General features: G+C 39.7%; 1 protein-coding gene across 1 annotated transcript; it reads left to right on the forward strand.

Moving 5' to 3' along the window:
* The first annotated feature begins 1,107 nt into the window (after positions 1-1,107).
* Positions 1,108-7,914, forward strand: prdx6 (peroxiredoxin 6). The gene is made up of 5 exons (XM_023283847.3): positions 1,108-1,291; positions 3,364-3,520; positions 5,545-5,688; positions 6,028-6,174; positions 7,570-7,914. Exons 1-5 carry the CDS (start codon positions 1,200-1,202, stop codon positions 7,693-7,695), a joined length of 666 nt encoding a protein of 221 aa, XP_023139615.1. The 5' UTR covers positions 1,108-1,199; the 3' UTR covers positions 7,696-7,914.
* The last annotated feature ends 2,408 nt before the right edge of the window (positions 7,915-10,322 follow it).

The raw sequence follows: 10,322 nt of genomic DNA on the forward strand, positions 1-10,322 counted from the left end.
TACGCCACTACCGTTCATATGGGCACCATCTATATGATTGCGTTATTTCAGAAATGCTTTCATGATTGTCGAGTTTTTGCATTTTTAAATTACCCATCTTGCAACTTATTTATCACTAAGCCCAATTTGTTTGCTTTGAAAACGTAAACCCTTTGTTAACGATTACAAGCACATAGCTTTAGTGGAACAAAATCAAGTTTTTTCGTTTTTTGTTTTGTTAATTTATGTTTTTCAAATACTTTTTGGTCAACAGTATATGCATGGGAAAAGTTTCTAGAGGTTTCACAGGGGATATGTCCCCTTTAACATTTAGGATATGTGTGCTTGTCATCCCAAAACACATGCCATGTTTAAAATTTATAGAAAGTTTTGAGCATGAGGAGAAATCTGTCTGAAATGTGAACTATTAGTCGGGTTTTTTTTTAAATTTATTTATTACTAATGTGAAAAGCATCCACACGTACATGCAAAGAGGTTAATGTCCCAAAACAAGATGCAAAAGAGGACAAAAGAGTAAATCATACATGTGTGACTCAGGCAGGGATTATATTAAATGAGAGGTGCCTGAACTGAGAATTTTCCTTACCTTGGCCAGATTAAAGGCATTTCCTCCATCATCTGACACAGAAAAGGCACAAATTGGTGCATGACAAATCCCTAGAAGGCAGAAAATGTAGTGTCTGACATAAAAAAATTCCCCAGGATGGTCCCACAAGCCTGCCTGCTTTTACAGCATGGAGTACCATAGTGCTACTCTGCACTTACAAAATAAAGCAAACAAACAAGAAACTAATCAGAATAGCTGCAACAAAAACGAAAATTTTCTTACTTGAATGAACATTTAAAGTAACGACACACAGAAGTTTGAAGAACAAACTAATGAATAGCTTCTACATATGAATTTATTTGTTTCATATGAAGATACAATTTTATACAATACACACATTTAATTTTTATATATAGCGTCTCGTGTTTGTAATGTTTTTGTTCGTTGAATAAAGTTGCTAAAAAAAGATTTTTCTGAATTAAAGACGTTTCTCTCCGCCTCTTCTCTGATTGGTCCGTGACTGACGCAAGGTTCCGTATTTACGTGACTTAACTCCGCCCCGTCCGGATCCATTCATGTGCTGGTCACGGCAGCAAGGAGCGCAGGCCTACGTTCATTTCTCTGGTGTCTGAGCCGCAGAGAGGAGCCCAACATGCCCGGAATTCTGCTGGGAGACGTTTTCCCCAACTTCGAAGCCGACACCACCATCGGCAAGATCAAGTTCCACGATTTCCTGGGAGACTCGTAAGTGCGCAGGCTCCAATGTTCAGGAAACACGTTTTAACTCAATTGTTTTATGCGCAGTTTTTTATATAAGTGCAACATGTTATTGAACAGTTATGTACAGGTAGTTTTGCGCGAATGTAGATTAATTCTTAATGCAAAAACTGATGTTGATTTATTCTCATTTGACTCACTAATCCTGAGACTGTCGTGCGCCACCTGCTGGTCGGCACGCAGATAGTTGCATAATCATGACTGTCGGTCCAGATAAGATAGGGAACTCAAATGTGATGTAAAACTCCACAATTTAGCAACAATTGTAGTTTTCCACTCTGTATAAATCTGTGTCTATGTTTTAAAATAGCCGAAAAGAGGATAAGTAATTTTTCATTTTAATGTGGATATAATTAATTCAATGAAAAACAACTGATGCAGTGTTTGTTTTATTTTGTTTTCTCTGGTTAGTTCATCAGTCGGGTGTAACCACAGTAAGGAAATGCCTGTGTTCTGTTTGTGTGAACTTGGAGCTGTTTCAGCACATCTAATTTGTAAGCCTGTTAAGCTCAGCTGCTTCAAAAGAGCACAGAGAACAGAAAGTGTGTGTGTGTGTGTGTGTGTGTGTGTGTGTGTGTGTGTGTGTGCGCGTGTGCGTGTGCGTGTGCGTGCGCGTGTGTAACGTAACACACACAGGCAACCTCAGTTGGGCATGGACAGAGTGTAAATGTGCACAGCTTCACTGTTTGATGTGCTTTTTTCCCCACACGAACACCTGTTAATTTTCAGGCTTTTATCCACACACCTGTTCTAAAAGCATGTCAGAATAATTCAACACAGTACATTTATAAAAAATTAAGCAGCAAAAACACTATTGGTAGATGATTCATAACGTAAAAGCACACTAGATTTTTTTGTTTTTCATCCCAGCTGATTTTAATGTTATTGTGATTCCTATATTAATCAGATAAAGCAATACTTCAGAATAAACTGTGACAATAATTGGACAAAATCAGGTTTTGTCCACTGATTTTCCCAATCTAAAAGTTGGACACAGTGCGGCTGAGCAACAGTATAGCTGACCCTAGTTTCCAGACAGACACGTCCTCCTGAAATCTAATCTTATCAGTACAAGGATACTCCCCAGTTTTGTTACTTGCATAATAACTTCCTTAGTTCCACTCTGGGAATAGATACTGGACTGTCAGAGGCAGCCATCTGTTGAAGCAGCGTCCCAATTTTCTGGCTTCCCATTATGTTTTTCAGCAGCAGTTGATTTAGATTGTTCCTGCCAGTGCAAGTGGAAGTAGCAATCCCAGCGGGAGCGAACAACGAACTTTGTACAGCCACATTTGAAGCCAGCGAGTCTATTGTTGCAGACAGTTTTGGAATAAAAAAACAAGTAAAACTCATGTGATCTTTTCAAAAAGATTAACGTTTCAAAAGTTGCTCTGTGCTGTTTTAGCAGGAAATGTCTGCTCTGTCTTTCACTGTAGTTTTCAGTGCAACACAGCTGGATTTTATCTCTTCAGTTTGACTCCCAGATTCACAGACACCTGCTGAACCAGTCTGTATTTGGACACAGAGACATACTGTTCTTTTTTTTTTCTTTCTCAGCCTTCTCCACCCCCTCTCACTCTGTGCACTCTTACTCCTGTTTTTTGGGGATTTTTTAAAAATCTCTTTAAATCTTTTGGAAGCCATGCATTGTTCAAATACAACTGCACCAAGGCATAAATGCACAAAAACTGACTAAATTCACAAATTAAACACTGCAAATGAAGTTTGAAAAGCCAATGACATGCACACATTACAATGCACAGGGACATGGAAAATATTGTTCTACATCTGTGCAAGTTTTCACCTTTATTCCACTTTATTCGGCTTGCGATTACTAGAACTTGTGACTCGAGTGACGCAACACAGCCAGCTCATAAAACTAAAAGCCTCGTGCAAGGTCAGTTGTAAACAGAAGCACATACATGCAGAATGCTTGCAGGCACTGACTTTACTCCTGTTTTCCTCATCCAGTTTTTATACATTGGTGCTTCCGAGCCAGATAATCATGTTGCTTTATTTCTATTTCCTTCCCTTTGCAGGTGGGGTATCCTGTTCTCCCACCCGAGGGACTTCACTCCTGTCTGCACCACTGAGCTGGCCTGTGCTGCTAAAATCAGCAATGAGTTCAAGAAACGGAGTGTGAAGATGATCGCTTTGTCCATCGACAGCGTTGAGGATCACAAAGGCTGGAGCAAGGTGCATGAAAACCTATTCTGTGTCACTGTACCAGTGATTTATTGTCAAGGTCAAGAGGTGAAATCTCAACCTTATATAACAGGTTGGGCTACTTGTGGGTGAAGTGAGAGTTAAGGGTGATAATTAAACCTTGTTTATTGTTATTAGTTTTATTTACTATTATAAAGCATATAGGTGGTTCTCTTGATCTAGAAAAATTCAGTAGTGTCATAAGTCACTGCAGTCACATTGTAATTGTCATTACACTCAAGCTGTTGATCTTTGTGGGCAGGATCCATGCATGTAAGTGCTTGCTGTCCTGCACACTCAAATATAAGTCCTTTCTTTTTTTTTTCGAATTGTCCAAGGGCATTATTTAGCAAAGATCCATAGCCTGGATTTAGCTCCTATCTGGTCAGGTTTTGAAAAAATAAGGGATATGTTCATCTTAACATTAGAAAGTGTCTGCTCTAAGGTCTGTGTTATGCTTTCTGTATCCGTAACTACATAGCATCTGGTAGGGTCTGAGTGACACATGCTCAGAATCATGTAAATTCTGCAGGCAATGCAGTGCCTTTAACTATGTGAGTCACTGCAGCAGCTTTATTGCATATTTTACAAGTAGTCGAATCAGTTTATCAACACTTTTCTAAAGATCCACTGACACAGAAGATTGCAGTTTACACAACCCTCTTCTGTTTGGACAAAAGCAGTTTGTTTAAGCTTCAAAATGTGATTGTGAGAAATCTTCAATCCAAAAAAATTATTTTTCTCAGCCACAATTTGTTTGCAGTTTAGTAAAATCACATTCTTTAAATAACCTCCAAACAATCTGTCAGTTTCAATTGAAAATGTAATATGTGATACAAATCAAAGTTTTTTAAAAACTTGTTGAAACTTCTACATCACGTTTATTACATACCGGGGGACTTCTTGAGTGAAGTAACCTTTTAACACCATGACTAAGTATTCAGACTTTGAAATTGCTTTGTACTGATAAAAGACTAAAAAATTCAGTTTCAGACTTCTGAGGTTTTATATGTAGCAGATTTAAAGAATCAATCCCATCGGTTTGCAGTGTGGCTTTCTGCATCGTTATTCTTCTTCAGAATTGGTTTCCAGGTCAAGCATGTACAGTTATATTACTCTAATATTACAAATTGATATTTGTGTAAACTAGTTTTACAGTCGTAGGTGAGCTGGTGTGCTCGAGCTGCAGCGACTGGCAGAGCAGTGGATGGAAAAATAGGCAGGAACTTCATACATTCTAGAGTTGCATCTAAGCCATTTTAAGACGAAAAGTGTTAATTTAATGGAATTGAATTCTAAATATGTAATTTTGATACTCAGAAATGGGTTTGTGACATTTAATCAATGCCTGAGGATCGGCTTTATTTTAATTAATTAAAAAAAAAATAAAATAAAATAAAATATATATATATATATATATATATATATATATATATATATATATATATATATATATATATATATATATATATATATATATATATATATAAATAAACATTATTTGTTTGCACTTATTTTTTTACTACATTTGTCTTGTTTTTATTATGTTTGATATTTGGATGAAACTGAGGGGACAGACGCTGATGGGTTTAATCCCACCTCCACTCTCACCACAGATTGGATTCACTGTTTGGCTTTTGAATGGGTTACCCCGTTGAAGTAACACCTCCTCAGAGAGGCCAGTGATTGGTCCAAGAGTGAGAACTCAGTTGATGAATGGTCTTCTTTGCTGCCAGAAAATGAAGAAAACCACATGCTGTCTGACCCAAGTGTTTTTTTTTTCTTCCAGGCTACTTTATACCCCCGTGTGATGCAACAGTGTTGGCAGGAGAGCATGTAGTTGATAGTCCTTGTTTAACCTGCTAGTGAACCATTGTTTGTGGAGTTAAAGATTAAAAGCCACTACAACCTGCACAGTAGTAGTAGCTGCCAGGATGGAGAGAATTATTAACTGATGAGAATGACTTGCAGTAACTAAGAAGTAAAGACTGAATGTGTCCCTTCTGTCTGTAAAGGATGTGATGGCATTTAACAGTGAGGGTGAAAGTCCTCTGCCTTTCCCCATCATCGCTGACGACAAGAGAGAGCTGTCAGTCCAGCTGGGCATGTTGGACCCCGATGAGAAAGACAAGGATGGGATACCGCTCACGGCTCGCTGTGTGAGAACCTGTCCTCCTAATCACACTTACATAACCATTAATATATTACCCATGATGAGCTCCTTATCAATAGCTGATATAATGTTTTATGTCACTACAATGAACAAAGATGAAAAACAGCGTCATTATTAGTATAAATAAAATTTGTCATGTGCAATAAAATATATAACGTCCTGACTTTAATGTTTATTCGTCACCAGATTGGACTGGATGACGTACATTATTTTTTGGAAAAATGTATGAATTTCAATGGTTTAATGGACAGTTTTAAGTGGACATAAGTCTAAATGATGAGCCTGTTCTGGATGTTGTGTTGAACTTTATCTCAACCCACTTCAGGTGTTTGTGATCGGTCCTGACAAGAAGCTGAAGCTGTCCATCCTCTACCCCGCCACCACTGGAAGGAACTTTGACGAGCTGCTCAGAGTCATCGACTCTCTGCAGCTGACAGCACAGAAGAAGGTCGCCACACCTGTTGATTGGAAGGTACATAGTTCAGCATTTACTCATGTCAGTCAGCAGTCTGGGTGATCAGAGAGCAAAAATGGGTGTATAGCTCTCTTTAGAGGTGGATGTTGATATGATGGGTACTACTAGCTGTCAACCACAAAAACGATATTTGAGCTCTTGGTAAGACCAGGACTAGATTCATACCACACTTACATCTTGCCCTTTTAGCTTAGCTTAGCATTACCACTGAAAACGGCAGAGGAGTCAGTTTGCCTTTCTCTGTCCAGGGCTGCTGACTTAAATCCAGCAAAGAGTGCCTCTAAATAGATATACATTTATTTAAATTTTTTATGGGGGGGTTATGTATCCAACTACTCCTTGGTCTGGAGCAGTGACCCTTGTTAAGCTGCGCTGATTGCCTTTCAGATATGAGTAAAATTGTAAGTGCATCCTTCACAATATACAATTTAAGTGTCTATAAGTTGTATATTAATAGCCTCACATAGCCAGACCTACCTCTATAGCACTTTGCCAGGGCTAAAAATTGTTCTGGCTGTGCCTATTTATCATTCTTATGTAGAGGGGAAATGCGGTGGCTTGCTTTTATTTCTTTAAATCACTCTCATTCGTCTTGGGTGGTTCTAAGCCCAGGATGTGTCTTTGCAAAATAGAGACAAAAAGCTTGTTTTGGAAGAACAGTTGCACACAGGGAGGCACATTAAAATGGCTAACTCTTTAAAAGAAGCATGCAGATTGTGTGTTGGAGGTTGTAGCTGGAGGTAATTTGCAGATAGAAGAAGTGGAGAAGACAGCTGTGTGAAATGTAGGTTTATACCTGCAGTCTACATTCAGTGAGTCAGTCAAGTATATGAATGATGGTCAAAGTCTCTTGATCTGGAAAGTAAAGCCAGGGCAGAAGTGCCTTAAATTTGCATTTTTTCAAACAGTCAACAGGGGGCGACGTCTCCTCTTGCAAAAAGAAGATTATGTAGACAATTGAGAAATGTCCTTCACTTGATTTATTGCTTCAGTAAACAGTTTCTGGCCTCAACTGCTACTTTCCAGCCTCTTTCAATACATAATTCTTTTCATTTTGTAAATCATGGTCCCATTTAGATTGAATAAAGTAGGGTGTGATTTAGGCTGTGACTGCCCTGTGATTACTTGCTACCATATGGGCATCCTCAGTCACATCTTCCCCTCGCTCATTGTTAAGTTTTCAAAAAGCCAAGACGGGGAAGGCAAAAATGTCGAACTCGAGGCTACGATTTGACCAGATTTTGAGTGGGAGCATCACATGATTAAATACTGCAGGTCACAGGAGCGATAGGAGTTTTCTGCATGAGTATCATCGCAGTGAAGACTTTATCTAATCATGTGAGAAAACTAGTCTCGTCTGGTAAAATACACTTCCCTGTTCTTCTGTTTCAGCCTGGTGATGAAGTCATGGTCATTCCCTCCCTGTCTGATGCTGAAGCTGCTTCTCTCTTCCCCAGTGGTGTGACTACTAAAGACCTGCCCTCTGGGAAGAAGTACCTTCGCTACACTAAGGTCTGAAAACCTTCTGGAATAGTGTCCTGCTACAGTTTACTGCTCTCTGACCAGGAGATCTGCAGTCGATAATTTCCACTTAGGACTGACCAAAATGAATAGATGCACTTATTTGGTTCGGTGACCAGTGTTTGTAGTCCCACAGTGTTTCAAGCACTGAACCAGTCATTTTTGTAGCGCAACTGTACAGTGCCTTGTTTCGCCAAAATAAACACACTTTTCGCACTTGCTCTGTATTTTTGAAGTTTTTCCACACGTTTGGAGAAGAGAGGAGGAGGAACTTCCCACTAGATGTCGTCCTACAACCTCAAATAGGAACATCACTGTGCTTCTTTTATTGCAGTACTGCCTTGTATCAATAGGTGGCACTACATGCACAGTGGTTTGGTCTCACAGAGGTAGAAGCACCAACCTGTTCTCAACAACTGCAGTGATAGGGAGTGGTGCCACATGTTCTGAAATGACTGTTTACACTTGCAGTTATTTAGAAAAGGAGAGAGCACATTAATTGTGAAGTAGATATCAACTTTCAGTGGGGTGGTTTTGATGTGTTCTTCTAAGTACTGAGGCTTTCAAAACTTTCTCACGTTTTTTTTTTTTAAAATCATTTTGCCAACTCAGCATCACAGGCTAATGCTCCAGCTTTCTGAATGTCTTAATGCACCGAGGATTAGTCTTAAATTGACGGTGTTTGTTCTCTGCTCAGTGTCAAGGCTTTTAAAATGCCATCATAGAGATGAAATGTACCAGCTGCATGACACCGAAAGGATACCAGCAGCTCTGTAAGTAGATTTATTGAGGTAATGCAGTTGAGGACACATTTAAGGTGCTTGTATTTTACTTTCACTCCTCTACATTTATCTGATAGATTGTTGTCTTCAGTTAAGGCTCTTAAACCCACATATGATAAGATTTTAAAGTACAACACTTTGCTCCATCTTAAACTAGTGGTTTCCCGGTGATTTCGATTGGAAACTTCTTCCAAAAAACTGTTTGGAGTTGGGGGGTCCCTCACGTTTCAGATGTCTCCAAGTTTTTATCACTTCCTCCAAACACATGTTCCCCCTTCAAACTCTCTCATGGTTTCATTTCAATAATTCTATGAGGCCCAAAGAGGAAAAAAGTAATGTTACCAAAAAGTAACAGTCAGAAAAATAAGATGACTACACATACTTGTGGCAGGTCTTTGCTTTTTACTCTTCTACATTAATCATCCAATGACCCCTTAGATTGATCTTGTGAGCCTTTTGAGGGGCCCGACCCTTAGGTTAGGAACCATTGGAAGCACATCAACCAGTACATACACAGTGTTAAGGAACAATCTAGTGTCATAATAACATATCAGTAACAGTGGCCATTTTTCAGCTGATTGGGGACTTAAAAACATTTCTACTGCAATACTTGTATTCTTTTTAGTGAAAATTTGCATAGAGTTTTTTCCATAGAAGCACTAGTACCTTGATGTGACAGACTTCTTTCAATTTTGTCATAAAGGTGTTAGTCTACTGAAGTAAATCATTGGAGTTTGTAGGTTTTTCAAAATATCAAGCATGTATTTTTGATAATAATGTAGCCTAAATGTATTTCATTTTAGCTGAGCTGAAAAATAGCAAAATAAAGATACACAGCATCACAAAACACCTGTAAAGAATCACAACCCCTCTGAATTCCAGAGACAGACGAAGGATTGAAAGATTGATGCCACCTCAGCTGCAGTAAATTCATCTCAGCAGGTCGGTGTTAACTGTAGACAAGACACTGAAGCCGGGACTGAGGTGTACGTTTCCTCTTTGAGTTATTCAACCCTCAAAACTGCACGGCTGAGGATCGTATTAATTACTCTAAGTAGTCTGAAGGTGAACACTGATCTCACGCACACACTCACACACGCTCTGGCCTCGCATTCACTCCGACTCTGAGGAATGCTGAGGTCAAAGAGAAAAGATGGGATTCCCTTTGAGTGAGGAGGGAGGCGAAGAGTGTGCAGGGCCAGATAAAATATCTTCAGGCCCTCCTCCTTTCCCCTCCTGTCATCCACACAATGTGAACTGGAATGTTACCCCCCCCCCCAATCATTTAACTGTGTAAGTTAAAAAAAAAAAAAAAAAAAGGTTGTGTTTTGTTTGCAGTGTTTCATCTTCTAGAATAGCGGCTACATTCTCTTGGATGAAACTGCTGAATGCAAAACTCTCAAATGTGCAATGGAAGTTGATGTATTCACCAGGTAACCTACGCCCTCTGCCCACCGCCTCCTCTGTCTTTTCTCCCGTTCCCCTTCTCTGGTGGCTGCTTTGTCCTCAGGAGTCATCCAAAATAACACCCACACAGACACACCGTGCTGATCAAATGCATTTCTCAAATTCCAGACTACAATAGCCAGTGCCAGAGCATGAGAAGTGCTTTGGGTGTCAGACGCTGGCTTAATTGCCCAGTACCAACCCTCCTCCCCCACTCGCCTCACCCCGTTCATCTGTCACCCTCCACTTCTCGGCTATCGAGCCAGCTCACCCCACCTCGCCTCGGCAACGCTAGTACATGTAACACAACACCAGCCCCGAACCAGGTCTCACGGGGTAAAACACAAACACAATACCAGCTGCTGGTCTCTCTCTCTTTCTCTGTAAGGCGAACAC

This window comes from Amphiprion ocellaris, chromosome 2 (assembly GCF_022539595.1).
Source record: "Amphiprion ocellaris isolate individual 3 ecotype Okinawa chromosome 2, ASM2253959v1, whole genome shotgun sequence".
Lineage (NCBI taxonomy): Eukaryota > Metazoa > Chordata > Actinopteri > Pomacentridae > Amphiprion > Amphiprion ocellaris.